Below are 22,149 nucleotides of genomic sequence, written 5' to 3' on the forward strand. Positions count from 1 at the left end.
CAGTAACATTTCTTTCATAAATGCCTCTGTGGCTGGTTTATCTGAAGAGGGCATAGAAGTGATAGGGTCTTCCATCTGAGGGCTTTGTGGATCTTCTATCTGCTCTTCCGCTATTTTAGCTCGCTGTTTTAATGGGCTAGCGGTCGGGGATATGTGTGTTTTCTTGTTTTGGGCTGTGTTTGCAGCCATTTTGTTGGAATGTGACTTGCTTTTTTGGGGAGCTTTCCCCTTAATGGCCGACATGAAGTTAGTGGCGTGGGGCAGGGGGTTGTTAAGCGGGGCTGAAGTGTCACTCACCGCTATGTCTCCCCTCCGTTCTGCTGCGGTCCTTGTCTGGAGGCTCTCGTCAGCTCTAGGAGGCTGCAAGCTGGAATCCTCTGTTTGGATTGCAGGCTGTGTCCCAGGGTCAGGATCTGCTGTGTATGGGCTGCCACGCAGGGTGAAGAAGTCTTCTAGCCGTCTGTGCAGGTGCTGACAGGATTTACGGCGGCTCATCTGTTCTCCGCTGCTTTCAGAGCTGGGTTGCCGCACATCACCTCGTTTCCCTCCCTTATGAGAGAGAGCTGTCACCGGCTGTCTCCCACCACCGGGGAGATTACCTGCGATGGGGAAGCTGCCACGTGTAGAGAACGATCTCTCCGGATGTCCGTGCAGAGGATGATACTGCTGACAGCGGCTCCTCCACTCACCGCTAATGTCAGCAGTTCAGGGCTTCTCTCTGCCGGGGGGGAGCTACCTCTTCCCTCTCCGTTATCAGTGAAAGCCAACGGAGACCGCCGGCTCTTTAACTATTTGCCGGCTGTCCTTCTCCACCGGGGAGATTACTTGCTATATAGGTGCAGGGGCCGCTACAAGGAAGCTGCCACGTGCAGAGAGCGGGCTCTCCAGGTGTCCGTGCCGTAGGTGGAAACGCCGACAACGGTTCCTCCGTTCACCGCTGCTGTTGGCAGTGCAGGGTCACTTTCTGCCAGGTGAGAAAACGTCCTTTTCTGCTTTAAAGTAGCTTATAAAGCCTCTGCGCTCGGAGCACCTTAATTATGCAGCCATCTTGGTGCTCGGTCAGGCCACGCCCCCCAGAAAGGGGTTCTTTACTGTAAGAGCAGTTAGACTGTGGAACTCTCTACCGGAGGAAGTGGTGATGGCAAAATCCATAGAGGAGTTTAAAAGGGGACTTGATGTCTTTCTGAAGAAGGATATTACAGGATATAAATTTTAGGTTAAGTGTCAATCCTGGTATATAGGCAGGTAGGAACTATTAGGGGTTGATCCAGGGAACAGTCTGATTGCCATTAGGGAGTCGGGAAGGAATTTTTTCCCCAAAAGGGCTAATTGACTTCTGGCCTTGGGGTTTTTTGCCTTCCCCTGGATCAACACAGTAGGATAGACAGGCTGGACTAGATGGACAATGTCTTCATTCGGCCTTACATACTATGTTACTATGTTACTATGTTATTGAGACCTTGTATGGATTATCGGGCTTTGAATAAAATTACCGTGAAGAACCAGTGCTCCTTGCCCCTGATTCCTGATTTATTGAATCAGGTGGTAGGGACCCACTAGTTTTCCAAATTGGACTAAAGGGGGGCTTACAATTTAATTCGCATCCGAAAGGGAGATGAGTGGAAAACCGCGTTCAACACCTCGTTCAGACATTTTGAATGTCTAGTCATGCCCTTCGGACTTTGTAATGCCCCCGCTGTGTTCCAGGGATTTATGAACGCAGTCTTCCATGACTTCCTGTGGGTATTTTTGGTCATGTATCTCGATGACATTCTGGTGTACTCCCCAGAATGGGATTCACATGTGCGGCACCTGAGGCTGGTTTTGACCCGTTTGCTTGAGTACCAACTTTTTGTCAAGTTGGAGAAATGCATTTTTGGTATTAAACAAGTGTCTTTCCTTGGTTATGTGATTTCACCCACGGAGATTCAAATGGAGTCTGATAAAGTGGCAGCAATCTCCCAATGGGTCAGACCAGATAACCTAAAAAGCTCTCCAGCGGTTTTTACATTTCGCAAATTTCTACCGTAGCTTCATTAAGAATTATTCTGTTATTGCTCAACCCCTGACCGATCTTACCAAGAAAGGTGCTGACTTGGTAAGATGGTGGCCAGAGGCCCTAGAGGCTTTTAGTTGTCTCAAAAGGGCGTTTACTACTGCCCCGGTGCTAGTACAGCCTGACGCGCGGCGACCGTTCTTCATTGAGGTCAATGCGTCTGAGGTGGGGGCTGTATTGGTGGTGGCAGCTGTAGAATCTGATCCCGTTCCTCATCTACAAAATTGTTAGCAGGACGCTCCCTCGGGGGTGCTAGGGGGCAGATGGTTTGTGCCAGAGACCTTGCGTCTCAGAGTCATTGAAGAGTCTCACTAATCTGTTCTCGCAGGCTATCCGGGGGTTCAGGGTACTCTGGATCTTTGTTCTAGACACTACGGGTGGCCGGGCATGTCTCGGGAAATCCGCGACTTTGGTAAGGGATACTCTGCCTGTGCACGCTGTAAAAGTCGTCGTCGGCGTCCAGAGGGGCCTCTGAGACCGTTACCGGTGCCTTCTTGCCCGTGATCACATTTATCGTTAGATTTTATCCCCGATCTACCTGAGTCTCAGAAGTTCACCACTATCCTAGTTGTTGTAGACAGTTTCTCAAAGATGGCACATTTCGTGGCGTTAAAAAAGCTACCTTCTGCGATAGAATTTTCTAAGATTTTTGTAAAAGAAATCATTCGTCTACATGGGGTTCCTGAGAACATTGTATCTGATCGCGGTGTTCAGTTTGTTGCACAATTTTGGCGAGCCTTCTGTTGAAACCTGGGAACGTCACTTTCCTTCTTGTCAGCATTCCACCCGGTCAGACGGAGCGGAAAAAACAAGATTTAGTGCAATATTTACGGTTGTTTGCTAGCGAAAAGGCTCATCATTGGGCAGAATTCCTGCAGTTGGTAGAGTTTGCACTAAACAACCGAACTTGTTCTTCCACTGAGGTATCTCCATTCCTTTGCGTATACGGTCAGCATCCTTGCTGCCTTACAGCTATTTCTACTCCGTCTGCCTGTCCTGCAGCCGATGTCACCACAGATGCGCTGCAGGGAGTATGGAAAGAAATACAGAAGAACCTGGAAACAACGGGGGCTTGTATGCAGTTGCGTAGTGGGAAGAGTCTGTCAGTATCTGAACCGTACAGGGAGGGACAGAAGGTATATTTGTCTTCTAGAAATCTCAAATTGAAGGTTCTGTCTTTGAAACTGGCGCCGTGTTACGTGGGTCCATTTGTCATCACACGTGTAGTAAATCTGCTTGCTTATAAACTTGATTTGCCAGCTACATGGAGGGCTCATAGGGTTTTTCATAAGTCAATATTGAAACTTTTTAAACTATTCAATATTCAAACTTTCAAAATATAGACAAACTAGAATTTGTGTATATTTATTAAAACTGCCAAAATTGGAAAAATTTGGGAAAAATGTTTATTTTTTCACATTTTGTAACTGTAATATCTTAAATATGTGCAAGCATAATGTACAAATTTTTGCTAAGATATATATTTCCATCTGTTTACTTTATTCTGGACGCACATTTGAAAAACTTGGGGTTTTTCTTTAACCGTTTAGGAGACGTGCAAATGTAACATTACTTGTCAACATTTTGAGGAACACTTTGTTTTCCTACACCAAGCCAGGATTGCAAAGGCTCATAGGTGTTAGAAGGATAGATACCCCCACAAATGACCCCATTTTAAAAACTAACAGAAAATGAAGCCAGATACAGGATGTATACTACAGGAAAGGCTTGATTGCCGTTTAACCTGGTAGCATGCAGCAAGCCTGATTGCAATGTAAAAGAGCTCTTCTACATGCTACCAGGTTAAATGGCAATTAAGCCTTTCCTGTAGTATACATCCTGTATCTGGCTTCTCATTCTTATGTCTTTGAGTATTTTCTCTCACCTCTGTGATTTTTCATTTTAAAAACTACACCCCTTAATGTATTCACTGAATGATGCCATGAGTATTTTGACCCCACAGTTGGTTTTTTTGCCAGAATTAATGCAATTTAGAGGAGAAAAAAACATTTCATATTTTTGCAAATATGACATTTTAAAGGCAGGTTGTTCTTCTATAATGCACATTAAAATGAGGATTTGTACCCCCAAATGCATCCCCCTGTTTGTCCTGTGCTTAGAGGCATACCCATTGTGGCCCTAATATTATGTCCGCATGCACAATGGGACCAAACTGAAAGGAGCAGCCAGTGGCTTTCAGAACAGAAATTTAGCTTGATGGTGATTTAGGCCCCATTGCCCACTTGTAGAGCACTTGAGCCGCTAAAACGACAGAGAACCCCCACAAATGACCCCATTTTGAAAACTAGACCCCTTAACAAATTCATCTAGGGGAGTACTGCATATTTTGACTCCACAGTTTTTGAATGAATCTAAGCAAAGAAGGAGGAAAAAAATACGACTTTCAGTTTTTTGGTAATTCTGTCATTTAAAAATTTTTTTTTTGTATAGCACATATAGGAATGAAGACTTTCACCCCAAAATAGATACCCCCGTTTGTCCCGTGTTCAGAAACATACTCATTGTGGCCCTAGTCTTATATCTGTATGCGCAATGGGGCTAAAACCGAAAGGAGCCGCTGGTAGCTTGTAGAACAGTCATTTCGCTTGAAGGTGTTTTAGGCCCCATAGCCCACTTGTAGAGTCCTTGAGCGGCCAAAATAACAGAGAACCCCATCAAATAACCCCATTTTGAAAACTAGAGCCCTTCTTTGCATGAGCAGAAGGCGACGTAAGGTCCTGGAAGGACCATATTGCCGGAGTACATCGCAGATAATGGGGGGAGTATTTTTATTTTTTAGGTGAAACTTTAATTTTATTTTACTTTTTACAACTTTTCTGTGATCGCCGTTATCCATTGGTTAGCGGCGATCATGGGCCCGGGGACCAGTCACCACGGTCCCGGTGACATGTCCTACTTCCCAGCTACCTTCAGTAGTTGGGAATCGGGAGATTTTAAATGTCCCGCGACGATAAGGTCTTTTTTCCTTGGCGCATATGCGCAGAAGACAGCTGAAGTTCCTTTTCAGACCAGATCGTCGGGGGACATGGTGGAGGATGGGGGTGAGTACCTTCAGCCCACCTCATGGATGCGATCTGTGAGGGCAGCTGACACTCTAACTTTTTTTCACTTTTTATTTACTTTGATGCGATCGGGGGTAGGTTTCCCGCGCCCCCCCCCCCCCCCCTCATGACAGCTCCAGGTTGTCGGCTACCTCCGGGAACTGACAGCATGGCGCTATTACATCCTCAGCCCACGGGGCTTTAATCCTCAGGGGATGCATGTTTTTTTTTTGTCTCTGAGGATTAAGGGCTCATGTCCACGGGCAAAATATGATTTAAGATCCGCAGCGGATCTCCCGCATGCGGATCCGCATCCCATAGGGATGCATTGACCACCCGCGGGTAGATAAATACCCGCGGATCGTCAATAAAAGGGATTTTAAAAAAAATGGAGCATGGAAAAATCCGGACCATGCTCCATTTTCGTGCGGGTCTCCCGCGGGGACGGCTCCCGCGGGCTTCTATTGAAGCCTATGGAAGCCGTCCGGATCCGCGGGAGACCTAAAATAGGAATTTAAAGTATTTACCATCCGGCGCGGGCGGGGAAGGTCAGCTGTTCCTCACGGCCGCATCTTCCTTGCTTCGGCTCGGCGGATGTGCCCGGCGCATGCGCGCGGCACGTCGGCGACGTGCCGGCGACGTGCCGCCGGCGTCAGGAATTCATCCGCCGGCCGAAATTGAAGATCCGGCCGTGAGGAACAGCTGATCTTCTCCGCCCGCGCCGGATAGGTAAATGCTTTTAAATTCTTATTTTCGGCGCTCATGTCCGCGGGGCAGGAGGGACCCGCTGCAGATTCTACATGTAGAATCTGCAGCGGATCTGATTTTCCCCGTGGACATGAGGCCTAAAGCCAACAAAGCCAGTACGTAAAAAGGCAATGGGGCCATCACTAAGGGGTTAAGGCATATTTACCCGACATGAACCAAAGTGAGCATTAATGGGATGTGGTAGACATGTCCACTCGCACCAGAGATTCTGCACTTACAAATACCCTGGGGCTGTGGGTGGCTATCCAGACAGCATGGCTCAACATCCATCCAGGCATCTTCTGTCCACTTGTGGAATTGATGCCTCATCGAGTTGCTTTAGTTCGTTGGGCTACAGGGGGTCCTACATGATATTAGTTCCTGTACCATTACTTTTAGTATGTCAGTGTTTTTTATGCAACACAATTGGTCTTATGCATTGACTGTATCATTGTCCTGTATGCTGACGGAGTGACTTGCAGGAGGGAAGGGGAACCGTGATACAACAATTATTGCAGGTACCTACAAATCAATTACATGTTGAGGATGCGGTCATACAACTGGGATGTCTTCTTTTCAAGATTCTTCTTTTACTTGGCATTACAGCAATAGTTTGTATAATACTTTATCTAATAATGAAGTAATTTACATTTTCTCTTATGCTTTTATGTTTTAGTTTATCTCAAAGAATATGGAGCTAGAATGTCTTCCCAGAGAGTATAAGCACAATGGCATCTGCTGTCCGATGTGTAAAAGAGGTGGGTGAAAGTAGCTGTTCTGCGATTGTTTATTATGATTTGTATCTATATTTTTATTTAGGCCACCGGCACACAGGCAGATTTGCATTGAGGAATCCGTGACGAGCTTCCACCTCTGGGTTCCGCAGCAAATACCATCCATAGCATGCTATGGAAAAGTGATTCTTCCTGCACACAAGCAGAAACCAATTGTGGTTTCCACTCATGGAGGAAATATCGCAGCATGCTGAATTTTTGCACAATTAACATTGCGGAAAGGTCACAGATTCCGCCCGGCAAAAAGCGGATGTTTGAAACAAAAACTGTACTGCACATGTCCGACGACGAGCTTTGCAGACCATCTGCAGTTTAGTTGGAGAGAAAAGAATATGATATGTCCTTCTTGAGTACCGCTGCCCCAAACTGTCCACAATATTCCATGTGTGGTCTGACCAGTGATTTGTAAAGAGGAAAAACAATGTTCTTATTATTTGCCTCCATACCTCCTTTAATGCGCTCCATTATTTATTTGTTTTGACAGCAGCTGCCTGATACTGGTTGCACCAGTTAAAGGGGTTGTCCCGCGCCGAAACGGGTTTTTTTTTTTTTCAATAGCCCCCCCGTTCGGCGCGAGACAAACCCGATGCAGGAGTTTAAAAAAAAAAACAGATAGTACTTACCCGAATCCCCGCGGTCCGGTGACTTCTTACTTACCTTGCGAAGATGGCCGCCGGGATCTTCACCCACGGTGGACCGCAGGTCTTCTCCCATGGTGCACCGTGGGCTCTGTGCGTTCCATTGCCGATTGCAGCCTCCTGATTGGCTGGAATCGGCACACATGACGGGGCGGAGCTACGAGGAGCAGCTTTCCAGCACGAGCGGCCCCATTCAGAAGGGAGAAGACCGGACTGCGCAAGCGCGTCTAATCGGGCGATTAGACGCTGAAATTAGACGGCACCATGGAGACGGGGACGCTAGCAACGGAACAGGTAAGTGAATAACTTCTGTATGGCTCATAATTAATGCACGATGTATATTACAAAGTGCATTAATATGGCCACACAGAAGTGTATACCCCCACTTGCTTTCGCGGGACAACCCCTTTAAGTTTACAGTTGAAGGGGTTCTGTCATTAAAAAATAAAATCTATACTTGCCTATTCCTCCCCATGCAGTCTCCTTACGAAAACCTCACCGATCTCTTGACTCCTCCACTCCCCAGAGTCACGTCATCTCCAGACGGCTGGATCCTCTTCTTCCTGTGACGAAGCGTACATGGCTGGAATTCTGCTTCCTGCAGGGCAATGTACGCTATATCACTAGTAACGGAGAGCAGAAATGCAGCTGCGGGTGTACCGCGGGACCTGATGGCTTCCATAGGCTTCTATGGAAGCCTGCGGGAAACCCGCAGAAAATTGTACATGCTGCGTTTTCTCTCACGTGCGGGAGAACACATCCATTAAAATGCCATCCGCAGGTGCAAATTACAATTTAATTGCCCGCGGATGGCCAATGGATCCCTATGGGCAAAATTGAATGCAGATTCGGCAGCGGAAATCCGCAGCGAAATCCGCAATTCGATTTTGCCAGTGGACATGAGGCCTTAGTCATTTAATACGGGATGAACTGCTGGGCAAGCAATGCCTGATAGCTCATCTCAGTGATGCTCACTCCTGTGCTGTTACACAGGAGCGAGTATCGTTGGCATGGCTCACGAGAATTGAGGCGGCGTAGGCTGGGAAACATTCTCCCCCTGCCGCCTCAATTCACAGAAGTCAGATAGTTTTTCAAAAGAAACTGAGCATTTTTCAGTCATTGCATGTGTTTAAATGGGATGATTCGTTTAGATTCCCATTCCAATCTAAATAACTCTGAACAATAATCTTCTCATGCAAAAGGGCCATTAGACTTAGGTGAAATGCAGAGTTATAAAGTAAAATCTTCATTGAATGAGTGAGTACACTGGTGAAAAAACTATATAATAGATTTGTTTTCTCCTTATTACCTCTACAATTTTTACTATTTTTTTTTAAAGGGTCATCACTTTTTGTATTAATCTTAATTAATACTAATCATACAGTTGAAAAACAATTTGGGGCAATGAGTCTCTGTTGATGCTTTTATCTGCTTTTTACATAATTTATTTTTTTTCTTTATAGATTTTTAGTATATTTTCACCTTCTTGTTTCAGTAGTTTAAATGCTTTCTTTTTCTTGTTTATTGCCCCGTTTACACCTTTATTGAGCTATTGGTTGTCTCCTACTCCTAAGGGTGCATTCACACGAACGTATATCGGCTCGGTTTTCACGCCGAGCCGATATACGTTGTCCTCGTGTGCAGAGGGGGGAGGATGGAAGAGCCAAGAGCAGGAACTGAGCTCCCGCCCCCTCTCTGCCTCCTCTCCACCCCTCTGCACTATTTGCAATGAGAGGAGGTGGGATGGGGGTGGGGCTAAGTGGCGATAATTAGCCCCATCCCCGTCCCGCCTCTCCCCATTGCAAATAGTGCAGAGGGGCGGAGAGGAGGCAGAGAGGGGGTGGGAGCTCAGTTCCTGCTCCTGGCTCTTCCATCCTCCCCCCCCCCCCCCCCCTGCACACGAGGATGACATATATCGGCTCGTCGTGAAAACCGAGCCGATATACGTCCATGTGAATTCACCCTCAGGCTGCCTGTTCTCAGGCGTTATTGCATTGTCTTCTCTGCGGCAATAATCCGGCCACGAAGAACGCAATGCACACTTTTCATAGCGTTGCTATGGAAAGCGCAGTCCCCCTGTTCACGAGCTAAGAATCATAGCGATTCTCCGCTCGCAGCCGTCAAATCGCAACATGCTGCGAATTGCCGTGAATCTCAGCGGTGAGCCTATCTGCCAGAAAGGCTCACTGCGGAGATCCAACTGCTGGCTCCTGCTCCCGCGCAGCGGCGGGATATTGCAACACTTGTGGACAGGCAGCCTTACACTTTTATTTCCGTAAGCTATTACCTGTTCGCAATGAGTATTTAAAAAAGCTTTAAAAAATTCCCCATTTATTGTCAGTACTCTTTTCTGAGGACATTTTCCCAGTCAATAAGGGTAAGGGTATCTCTAAGCTGTTTGCCTTCCTAAAGTTTAGTATTTTAAGCGCTGTGGAATAAGTTAGCGCTATACAAATAAAGATTATTATTATTATTATTATTAGCTTCCCGATAAAACTCCCTATTGAAAAACAAGTGGAAATTAATTAGACTATTGAATATTCCTCAAATGCCCCCCAATCTGTACCTTTGTTACTCTGTCGAGTCTTTTTGGTTAATATTGGGTCTAAGATGACCACCCCTCTATTTGGCTCCTGTACAAGTTGGGTAAGGTAATTAGCTTTAATTATTGACAGAAACTTGTTACCTTTATGAGATCTGCAGGTTTCTGCTTCCCAGTTTATATCCAGATAGTTAAATTCACCCATAATAGTTACGTCATTGTGATTTGCCAGTTCATGTATTTACCTTAGTAATAGATTTTCAGTAGCTTCTGTTATATTTGGTGGTCTATAGAAAACCCCTCTGATAGTTTTATTGTTGTTTTCCCCTACATGTATTTCCACCCATAAAGACTCCACATGTTCATCTCCCTCCCATATATCTTCCCGTAATGTGGGCTTTAAATGGGATTTCACATAAAGACGAACCCCTCCCCCTTTCTGGTTTGTATATTCTCTTCTGAACAGACTATAACTATAAGTTCACCGCCCAGTCACAGCTTTCATCTAACAAAGTCTCCATTATTTACACTACCGTATGTCGTAATTTTCCTCAGACATTATTACTTTCAGTTCGTCAACTTTATTAGTCAGACTTCTAGCATTATTCACCATACGGTTTAGAGGGTTTGGGGTCTTTTATATCAAGTGCATTCCTACTAACTGTACTGCCATTTCTAACTGTACTAACCCCTCCCACCGCTCCACCCCAATTCTCATTACTTACTGTAAAGAGTGATTTGGGTCTATCGTCCCCTTACCTATTTACCTTAGTAATAGATTTTTTACAGTTAGTGGTCTATAGAAAACCCCTGGGAGGATTTTATTATTGTTTCCCACCACATATTTCTACCTACAGGGGATCCACTTGTTCATCTCACTCCCATAAGCCTTCATGTAATGTGGGCTTTAAACAGGCTTTTACATAAAGACAAACCACTCCTCCTTTATGGTTTTTATGATCCCTTGTGAACAGACTGTAACCCTGTAAGTTCACAGCTTTCCTCCAACCAGGTTATTCCCACTGTATCGTAGTTATCATCTGGGTCTGCTAAGACCCAGCAGCTCTGCCATGGCGATCAGATGATCACTGAGTTGAATAGCAGAAATTGCACTTTTGCTTCCTCTATTCTCTGCATAACGCTCATTGACACTTATTACCAAGGACCAGCCTGCTCCTGCTAGATTGCTGGAGCCTTAACCCCTTGAGGATATGGCCTGTTTTTCGGCACAGGGACGCAACGATTTTTGCAGAATTTTCATAACCATTTTTCATAAGGCTTTTTCGTCGACACGGCCATATAATGCCTTGTTTTTTTGCGTGGCAAACTGTAGTTTTTATTGGTGCCATTTTTGGGTACATAAGACTATATTGTAAAACTTTTTAAATTTTTTTTTTATATTAGCAGGGAGAGAAAACACATCAATTCTGCCATAGCTTTTTGGTTTTTTTTACAGCGTTACTCATTCGGCATAAATGATAAAATACATGTTTCTGCAGGTCAGTACGATTACAACGATACCAAAATTCTTATTTTTTTTAAGTTTTTCCATTTTTCCACAATAAAAACCCTGCTTTTGGAAATTATTATTTTTTCCTAAATCGCTGAATTCAAAGTTCAATAACTTTTTTATCTTTCCATACTCGGAGCTCTATGGGGGCTTATTTTTTGCGAGATGAGCTGTAGTTTTTTTGGTACCATTTTGGGGTACATACAGCCTTTTTGATCACTTTTACTGTGTTTTTTTGGAAGGCAAAATTTTAAAAATAAGCATTTTGCCTCAGTTTTTTAGGGGTTTAGTTTTTTCCTGTGCAGGATAAAAAGCGTGTTCAATTTATTGTACGCGTCATTACGGATACAACAATAATGATACTACATATGTGGGATTTTAATTTTCTAAATTTTTTATGCTAATATGGGGAAAAGCACAAAAGCACATTATAATTTTTTATCTGTTTTTATACTTATGTTCCTCTAGGGTGGTCCCCAACTCTGGTCCTCAGGGACCACCAACAGGTCATGTTTTCAGGATACCCTATAGCAGTGATGGCGAACCTTTTAGAGACCGAGTGCCCAAACTGCAACCTAAAACCCACCTATTTATCGCAAAGTGCCAACATGTCAGGGGGCGGGGCTTATCACGACGTATGATTTTACCCCCGTCGTTCTAAAAAGGACAGGGCCGCATCTAAATTGACAGCATGCAGATTTCTACTCCTATTTGGACGCGAAAATGCTGCAGAATGTCCTCAGCGGAAATTTCTGTGGAAAATTCTGCAGCATTTCCACATCCAAAAAGCAGTCAAAATCTGCACCCTGTCTATTTTGAATATCCCCGCCCATTTCCTCCACGTGTAAACATACCCCAGCGGTAATAGTGACACCCCCCCCCCCCCCCCCAGCAGCCCCAGCGGTAATAGTGACCCCCACATCACAGCGGCCCCAGCGGTAATAGTGACCCCGACCACACAGCAGCCCCAGCGGTAATAGTATCCCCACCCCCAGGCAGTAATAGTGACACCCCTCCCAGCAGCCCCAGGGTTAATAGTGACCCCCACCCCACAGCGGCCCCAGCGGTAATAGTGACTGCCCCCACAGCGATAATAGTGACACCCCCCCCCCCCCCCCCCCAGCAGCCACAGCGGTAATAGTGACCCCCACATCACAGCGGCCCCAGCGGTAATAGTGACCCCGACCCCACAGCAGCCCCAGCGGTAATAGTGACCCCCACCCCCAGGCAGTAATAGTGACACCCCTCCCAGCAGCCCCAGGGTTAATAGTGACCCCCACCCCACAGCGGCCCCAGCGGTAATAGTGACCGCCCCCACAGCGATAATAGTGACCCCCACCACACAGCAGCCCCAGCGGTAATAGTGACCCCCACCCCCCAGCGGTAATAGTGACACCTCCCCAGCACCCCCAGCGATAATAGTGACCCCTACCCAGCAGTAATAGTGACCCCGCACATCACAGCGGCCCCAGCGGTGATAGTGACCCCCACCCCACAGCGGCCCCAGCGGTAATAGTGACCCCCAGCGGCCCCCAGTGCATTAGGGACACCCCCCAGCAGCCCCTAGTGCAGTAGTGACACACCCAGTGGCCCCCCAGTGCAGTAGTGACACCCCCAAGCGGCCCCCCAGTGCAATAGTGACACCTCCCAGCGGCCACCCAGTGCAATAGTGACACCCCCCCAGCGGCCCCCCAGTGCAATAGTGACATCCCCCCAGCGGCCCTCTAATGCAATAGTGACACCCCCCAGCGCAACAATGACACCCCCCAGCGGCCCCCCAGTGCAATAGTGACACCCCCCAGTGCAATAGTGACACCCCCCAGCGGCCCCCCAGTGCAATAATGACACCCCACAGTGCCCCTCCCAAGACCCACATACTTACCCCCTCCTCTTCCCCCTCCTCCTCGAAGCTCAGCTCCTCTTCTGGTCAGCGATGGTCCCAGCACGCATATTAACTTTTTCTTACCCACTTCTGCCTCAATAGGCAATTCCCAGCAACTTGATTGGTAGTTTGGTGAATCAGCCAACCAAAACAACCAATCAGGTTGCTGGGAATTGCTGATTGCTGCAGAAGTGGGTAAGAAAGTGTTAATATGCTCCCGGCACACACTCTGACACACACGCTGCTGGACGCCCCCCCCCCCCCCCCTCCCGGCGGAACCAAGTAGTAGGAGACGTCGGGGCAGGGGGGAGAGGAATTCCAGCTGCACACTGAAATCAGCGTGTGCCGGGATCAGCGCGGCTAGCAGTGCCGTTTATGAATGCCGGCAGGGGAGCTGCGGCCCCTGCTGATATTCACAAGTGGTGAGCGGCCAATGGGGCGCGTGCCAGCAGGGAGGGCTCTGCGTGCCACCTCTGGCACGCGTGCCATAGGTTTGCCACCACTGTCCTATAGTAAGAACACCTGTGGCAATGTCTGAGGCACCGACAATAATGACATCACCTGTGCAACACTGAAGAAATGCTGAAAACATGATCTGTTGGCGGTCCCTGAGGACTGGAGTTGGGGAACACTGCTGTAGGGGACTTGTACAATAGCACCTATGATCGCCATGATAAGGCATTGCAGGACAGAAATCCTGCAATGCCTTATCGCTTGTATTAGGCAAAGGCAAAGCATGACACCTGTATCTGGCGTCCTGTTGCAATGGCAACCCATGGGGCTCCCCGCGATTATATCTGATAGAAAGGCACCAAGTGTCACACCTGCAGTCCTGGTTTGTGTACTAAAAACCTCTTATACCAAGCAGAGCATTCAGTGAGGAAGAGTGGAGAGCCGCAAAGAGATCCAAAAAAGGCTCCAAATGAGATTTGTTACAAAAGAAAAAACAAAAACTTTGCATAAGAGGATTAAAAACATAATCTTGTTCTTCATGAACTGTGGAGATGTTATAAAGATGATAATGGAGTCATTGCTTTTTCTTATTTTACTTGCATGCCGTATGAAGATCTTATTCCTTGAGGTGCTGTCCTATCTATAAACTGTATTTTCATTGTGGCGCAGGATTAAAAACCAGGACCAAGCGTCCTTTGTTTACAGCACTTTGTCCTTATCGGGTTGACTGACATCTCATGCATACTGTACGTTCTACATAGACCATCATTGTTATAAATTGTACGATAGTAGTGAAATGCTTACATTCTGTGTGTTTTCTGTTTCTTTTTAGGTTTCTTTGTTACAGCCCATTGCACTCCAGAGTTTAGCAGCAGTCGCTGTATAATTTGTGTGAATAAGACTTACACGGACCAACCCAACTGCTACACTAACTGTACCAGATGTAAACATTGTCATTTTGGTAAGTGTGAAGCACTGCAGTGATCATCATCATCTTTTATCAACCCGTTTCCTCTTTGAGACATGCATATACATCACACTGCCTTTCTTTAAATGACTTCTTGTGAATGTTTATTGTTTTTTTTTTGTGGGGGGGGGGGGGTTAAAGGAGAGAGAAGAAAAGCCAATTTGCAATATATTTTTTTTGGGGGGGGGAGGGGTTCACACACCATGCCCCATGTAATACAAACAATTCTCCTTATTTTACTGATCATTATGATTGCATCAGTACCGAATGTGTACTTTTTTATGGTGAACTATTTTTAACCCCTTAAGGACAGGGCCTATTTTGGCCTTAAAGGGGTTGTCCCGCGAAAGCAAGTGGGGTTACACACTTCTGTATGGCCATATTAATGCACTTTGTAATATACATCGTGCATTAAATATTGGCCATACAGAAGTTATTTCCTTACCTACAGGGGGTCCCCCCCCCCCTGTGCTGGCGTCTCCGTTTCCATGGCGCCGACCAAACTTCTCCTCTGGTCACAGGAACAGTCGCGCTTGTGCAGAGACGATTCCTCTTCTAGATGGTCCGGGCTCACGAGCTGCGTCCTGGCTCCTCCCTCTTCTCCGTGTCATCGCGTAGCTCCGCCTCCACCACGTGGTGCCGATCAGCTAATGGGGTGGCTGTAATCGGCAGTGGAACGCAGACTGCAGAAGAACATCCACGGTGCACCATGGGAGAAGACTCGCAGTGCACCGTGGGAGAAGACCAGCGGCGCCATCTTGGACAGAAGACTTTTTAAAGATGCTGAACGGGGATGCAGGTAAGAGAATTTTTTTTTTTTTTGAATAACACATGGCAGCAGTTTTTCTTTGGAGTACCTGGGGGACTGGGCAAAAAAATTTTTTTACTGTTTAGGCGCAGGACAACCCCTTTAAGTACCAAGCCTTATTTTTCAAATCTAACATCTGTCACTTTATGTGATAATAACTTTAGAATGGTTTTACTTATCAACGTGATTCTGAGATTTTTTTTTCGTGGCATATAGTACTTTAGTATGTCAGTGGTAAATTTTCATCAATAATTGTGTTTTTCATAATTAATAAATAAATAGAAATTTACTTTCCAATATGCATATTTCACACTGATGTGAGGCATTTTTGATACATGTTTTGTTCTCTCTTCTCCATATAGGGAGCCCAGTACTATGAGTAAAGCAATATAATTGGAGACCTTGTTACAGATTTTGCATTTGGGCCCAGAAGCTTTAAGTTACACCTCTGCCCCTGAGGTACCAGTGCTTTTGAAACCTCCAAGAACAGACCTCATTTAGGCCTCATGTCCACGGGCAAAATAATAATTAAAATCCGCAGCGGATCATCCGCACGCAGATCCGCACCCCATAGGGATGCATTGACCACCCGCGGGTAGATAAATACCGCGGATGTTCAATAAAAGTGAATTAGAAAAAACATGGAGCATGAAAAAATCCGGACCATGCTCCATTTTCGTGCGGGTCTCCCGCGGGAATGGCTCCCGCAGGCTTCTATTGAAGCCTATGGAAGCCGTCCGGATCCGCGGGAGACCTAAAATAAGAATATAATCACCTGCTCCGGATCTTCCCTTCTTCGCGGTTTGATCTTCTCTCCGTCGCGGCCGGATCTTTTTCTTCGGGCCGGCGCATGGGCTCGGCACGCAGCTGGCGTGCCATGCACATCCGCCGGGCCGAAGAAAGAAGATCCGGCCGCGACGGAGAGAAGATAAAGTCGCGAAGAAGGGAAGATCCGGAGCGTGCAAGAGGTGAGTTATTGCTATTTTCAGCCTTTATGACCGCGGGGCAGGAGGGACCCGCTACGGATTCTCCATGGAGAATCCGTAGCGGGCCTGATTTTCCCCGTGGACATGAGGCCTTAGGAAACTACATCCCTCAAAGAATTTGAGGGATGTAGTGAGCATTTTGACCCATGAGTGTTTTGTGAATTTTTTTAACAATTTGTTTTGAAAACAAAAAAAATTCAATTTTTCCAGTAATATGTAGGTTTAGCCCCAGATTTTTAATTTTTGCTAGCGGTAAAAGGAGAAAAGGCACCACACAATGTGTTACCCAATTTGTCCCGAGTACGGAAATGCCCCATATGTGGATTTAAACTGTTGTTCGGGCCCATGGCAGGGCTCAGAAGGAAATGACTGGCATGTGGCTTTATGTATAAACTGTACATCAGGGTAAAACATATAACGGCGGTTCAACACAATAATACAATTGAAATTCCAGAATAGAATGGTATATATTTTGTACAGGCCGGGTTCTGTGGAACATGTTTCCCAGTGATAAATGGTGTCCTTCCATATCTCTCGTTTGTGACAAACTCTGCACCTTTCTTGGGTCCTTCCATTCTTACCAGTGGAGGGAATTTCACTAGGAAAGTGTTACCCTGTTATTATACCTGTGGCTTCGCTTCCTGGAAGTACTGAGCCCCCCCCCCCCCCTTCCTGGTCCCAAAATATTAGGGCATTGATGACCTACTGGAATTCAAGAAAGGTACCCATGTGGTCTGCACATTGATATAACAAATAGGCATTTTGCAAGGCCACCTGTACAATGTGCAGAGACAGTTTTTTTATACCACACTCTTGTTTAGCGCATGGCATTCTATTGCCCAAGTACTTCATCAGACAGGTTAACCCCTCCCATGTACCTATTGTAGTTAAGGACGCAGTCTGGCTTTGGGGGTCTCTGTTACGGGTATCTCAAACTGGGCACGGGATACTGCTATAGTAACATAGTTTGCAAGGCTGAAAAGAGACAAATTTCCATCCTGTTCAGCCTGTTTCTACTCCCCCACCCTTGTTAATCAAGAGAAAGGAAAAAAAAAACCAATGAGCCAGACAACAATTTACCCCATTTGGTAGAAAAAAGTATGACAGTCGGAATAATCAACATTTGAAAGTTCGGACCTGACTCCAAGGCACATATCAACAACCCCACTGGTTATTTAATGTCTATATCCTGCAAGGTTGTAGCGCTCCAAAAAGACATCTAGTTTGTACTCTGATTGGGCCACTGTCGCTAGTGGGGTGCCACAGGGTTCAGTATTAGGCCCATTCTGTTCAATATATTTATCAACGACCTGTTAGAGGGGCTGCACAGTAAAATATTGATATTTGCAGATGATATGAAATTATACAATATAATCAATGCAACGGAGGACAATGTGCGGCTACAAACGGACCAAGATAAGCTGGGGGCTTGGGTAGAAAAATGGCAAATGAAGTTCAATGTGGATTAATGTAAGGTTATGCACATGGGCAGGAGAAACGGATGTCACCAATATACACTAAATAGGGTACTGCTAGGGAAAAGTGGTATGGAAAAAGACTTGGGGTACTAGTAGATTGTATACTTAACTAGAGCAATCAATGCCAGTCAGCTGCTGCAAAAGCTAATAGTCATATCGCGGTTCAATGATTGCGGCTTTAGTGCATTGCGGATTTTAGATAGACCATATATAATTCTGTTTTTGCTGAGTTTTTCGCTATATTGCGGAATTTTGTGGTACATACAAGAAATACTGTATGCCCTTAGCGCTTGCAAATGCGAGACTTGGGGTACTAGTAGATTGTATACTTAACTAGAGCAATCAATGCCAGTCAGCTGCTGCAAAAGCTAATAAAGTCATATCGCGGTTCAATGATTGCGGCTTTAGTGCATTGCGGATTTTAGATAGACCATATATAATTCTGTTTTCGCTGAGTTTTTCGCTATATTGCGGAATTTTGTGGTACATACAAGAAATACTGTATGCCCTTAGCGCTTGCAAATGCGAGATGGTACATGGCACACTATTGGCTGATGGAATGTGTTCTGTATCCTGGGTGCTGATTGGCTCACTGATCGTAGCATCGGTTTGTTTGTTCACTTTTGCAATTGGCAGTTCACCCAACAGATTCATTTGTGTAAATATAACGCTGCTACTTTGCGGATTTGCGTACCATGGGGGTCTCTGGAACGTAACCACGCAATAGATGAAGGATCACTGTATAGGGCTGAGAACATTATTCTCCCACTATATAAGGCACTTGTCAGGCCTCACATGGAATACTGTGTACAGTTCTGGACACCGGTGCTCAGGAAAGATGTCACAGTGCTAGAGGGGGTTCAAAGAAGGGCAACTAAATCAATACATGGAATGAGAGGACTGGAATACCCAGAGAGGCTAGAAAAATTGCAGCGCTCACTGCAGAAGTGCCGCGGGACGGACAGATTCCATTCACTTCAATGGAAGCCGTCTGTGCGTAGCCTGCATAAAATCGCAGCATGCGGCGATTTCTTCCCCGTGAGCGGAAAATCTCAATCGATTTCCGTTCGTGGGCAGGAAATCGCGTTTTCTCATAGCATGCTATGGGCTAAATTTGCTGCAGAATCCGGAGGCGGAATCCCTCTCCAGATTTCACAGTGCAAATCCACCGGTGTGCAGGAGGCCTTAGTCTTGTTGAGCCACATTCTATTCATAGTTCTTTGGTTTTTGAAGGACATGAACTGTTCACATGAGGTAATTAGGATGTTTTTAAACTTTTACCATTTGTTGCCTGTACTATTACTTTTGAACATGTTGTCCAATTTAATGTTGCCTGAGCTGATCGAATTTTGCTTTACTAAAGCTTAGCTTTTTTTTCGCTATCTGATAAGGCTTCCTATTGAATGACAACAGGAAATTAATGTATTGTGGTCACTATTTCCCAAGTATCCCATAGGGTGAACACCCACTTGCGTTTTTTTAACGCTATTGTCAATGGGACTTTCTAATGTTAAAAACGCATTGCAAGTTTGTGTGATGCGTTTTTAACGTTATAAAATCCCATTGACCATCGTGAAAAAAAATACAGCGATATCGTAGCGTTAAAAAAACACGCAAGTGCATGTTCACCCTCAACCTGCACCCCTGTGATTCTGTCCGGTCTGTTGGTTAATAATAAGTCCAAAGTGGCCCTCCCTCCAGTTGGCTTCTGTACAAGTTGGGTAAGGTAGTTATCTTTAATTGTTCTCAAGAACTTATCACCCTTGTGAGATTCCCCGGTTTCATCTTCCCATATTATATCCGGATAATTAAAGTCTCCCATAATAATTACTTTATTGCAGTTTGACACTTCTTCTATTTCTTTTATTAAAATGTTTTCATTTTCTTCTGTTATTTTTGGTGGCCTATTGAAAACTCCTATAGGATTTTATTAGTCTTTCCTCCCTGTATTTCCACCCATAGAGATTCCACGTGTTCATCTCCTACACCTATACACCCATCTTCTTCTAGCCTCTGCATTAAGTAGGATTTAACATAGACAAACCTCTCCCCCTTTCTGGTTCCCACAGTCTCTTCTGAAAAGATTGTAACCCTGTAAGTTTACCACCCAATCGCATTTGTCAACAAGCCATGTTTCCCTTATTCCTACTATATTGTAGACATTCTCTCTTCAAGCTGACCCACTTTACTGACCAGACTTTTTGGATTCGTAGTAATACAATTTATATGGTTGTGAAAAGATTTGTCTTCATCCCGCTACCAAAGAAAGGCGACTTCTAGAATTGCTCCAACTACCAAACAATAGCGCACAATAATATTGGAAACCTGCAACGGACCATGGAAAAAGCTTGAGAATACCAAAAGAATATCTACATGTGCTTCATTGACTACATAAAGGCCTTTGCCTGCCTGCGTCGAACATGGAAAGCTATGGCATGCTCTGCAAGGCCCTGGGCGTATCTAGTGAAGCTAATAAAATTACTTTATGTCAATCAAAGGCCTCCTTCCCACGAGCGTGACGGGCTCCGCAGCGTAATATTACGCTGTGAAGCCCGTCACGGCGCCCCCCAGAGCCCCTATACTTACCTGCGGGAGATAGCGTGAAATCGCTTCCCCGCCCACCACCGCCGCGTCACCGCTCGTCACCGCTCGTCACCGCCCACCGCTCTCGCGTCACCAGCCGTGTCACGTGACGCGGCCGGACCGCGTCATTTGGCGTCATATGACGCTCGGCGGTGGGCGGGAAAGCGTTTTTTCACGCTATCTCCCGCTGGTTACAGCGGGAGATAGCGTGAATGGACGGCTTCCATTGACTGCAATGGAAGCCGTCAGTGCGTACAGCCCGTCCTCACCCGCAGAAAATAGAGCATGCTGCGGGTGAGGACGGGAGAAATCGCGGTGCGTAATTCCGCGGTGGAATTACGCATCGTGTGCATTGTGCTATTAGGTTCAATAGAACCTAATAGCTGCGTGCAACGCAGCGGATTTTCGCCGCGAATTACGCAGCGGAAATCCGTTCGTGGGAAGGAGGCCAAAAAGGCACAGTGAAAACACAGTATGGGGACACAGATTGGTTTGGGATTGGCAAAGGTGTCCGACAGGGCTGCATCCTCTCACCCTTCTTGTTTAACCTATATACGGAAGTGATCATGCGTAAAATGGACCTAGACAAATCGGAAATTGGGGTGAAAATAGGTGTCAGAAACATCAACAATGTCCGTTATGCAGATGACACAACTCTGCTTGCAGAAACAGAAGCAGGTCTGAAGCAGCTGATATGCAAGATTAAAACTGAAAGTGAAAAAAATGGGCCTCTACCTGAATTTAAAGAATACTAAAATTATGACTACTGCAAAAAATGGCCAAATTCAAATCAAAATCAACAATGAGGTTATAAAGCGTGTGTGAGGCTTCATCTTCCTTGGCTCAAAAATTGACACGGCTGAAGAATCTATACCAGAGATAAAACATAGGAGAGCATTGCTAAACATGGACAAAAGCTACAAAAGTAGGGGTATCGGCATTCCAACTAAATGTAGGACAGTGCAAACCATTGTTTTCCCCATAGCCTTGTATAGATGTGAAAGCTGAACGGCGAAAAAAGCTGATAGAAGGAGGATTAGTGCCTTTGAATTGTGGTGCTGGCAAAAGCTGCTGCGCAGGCCCTGGACAGCAAGAAAAACAGCACAGAGACGTCCTGAATCGTATAAGACCTGATATATCACTGGAGGGCAAGATGACCGGGCTCAGACTCACGGATTTTGGCCATTCAGTGTGAGTAGAGACGCTAGAAAAATCTATAATGCTTGGACAGAGCAGTGGCAATAGAAGACCTGACCGTCAAAGGACATGATGGCTAATACTGTCAGAGCTGATACTGGCATAGATACGAGACAACTGAAAGAAGCAGCGCAAAACCGAAAAACATGGAGGGAGCTCGCCTTTAGGGTCACGAATGACTAAACTGCTAACAACAACAAAAAACTCAGAACTCTGTCTGCACTGTCATCCTCCCTACTTCTCTTGTTGCACTCCCACCACTCAATATAAGGACATCCCTCTTGTCCTTATACTTGACACACAATACTTTGTCACAGCATAGTGCCGGCGCTCAACCCTTCTGAGAATTTGCCCAAGCAGCAATTTAAGGAGGCTTTTCAGATTTTTTTTTTCTTCTTTCTTTACTACATGCCACAGTTGTTCTGGAAGCAGGGCTGTGGAATAGG

At 45.8% G+C, this 22,149-nt stretch overlaps 1 protein-coding gene across 1 annotated transcript in view; it reads left to right on the plus strand.

Annotated features, from left to right (window-relative positions):
* LOC136631323 (tumor necrosis factor receptor superfamily member 5-like) overlaps positions 1 to 22,149 on the plus strand; it is a 59,107-nt gene that overhangs the window by 15,222 nt on the left and 21,736 nt on the right. Inside the window, exons 2-3 of the mRNA XM_066605582.1 lie at positions 6,542 to 6,623; positions 14,517 to 14,645. Of these exons, the coding sequence (XP_066461679.1) occupies positions 6,542 to 6,623; positions 14,517 to 14,645 (211 nt within the window). The remainder of the gene's footprint in view (positions 1 to 6,541; positions 6,624 to 14,516; positions 14,646 to 22,149) is intronic.

The sequence above is a fragment of the Eleutherodactylus coqui genome, chromosome 6 (genome assembly GCF_035609145.1).
Source record: "Eleutherodactylus coqui strain aEleCoq1 chromosome 6, aEleCoq1.hap1, whole genome shotgun sequence".
Lineage (NCBI taxonomy): Eukaryota > Metazoa > Chordata > Amphibia > Anura > Eleutherodactylidae > Eleutherodactylus > Eleutherodactylus coqui.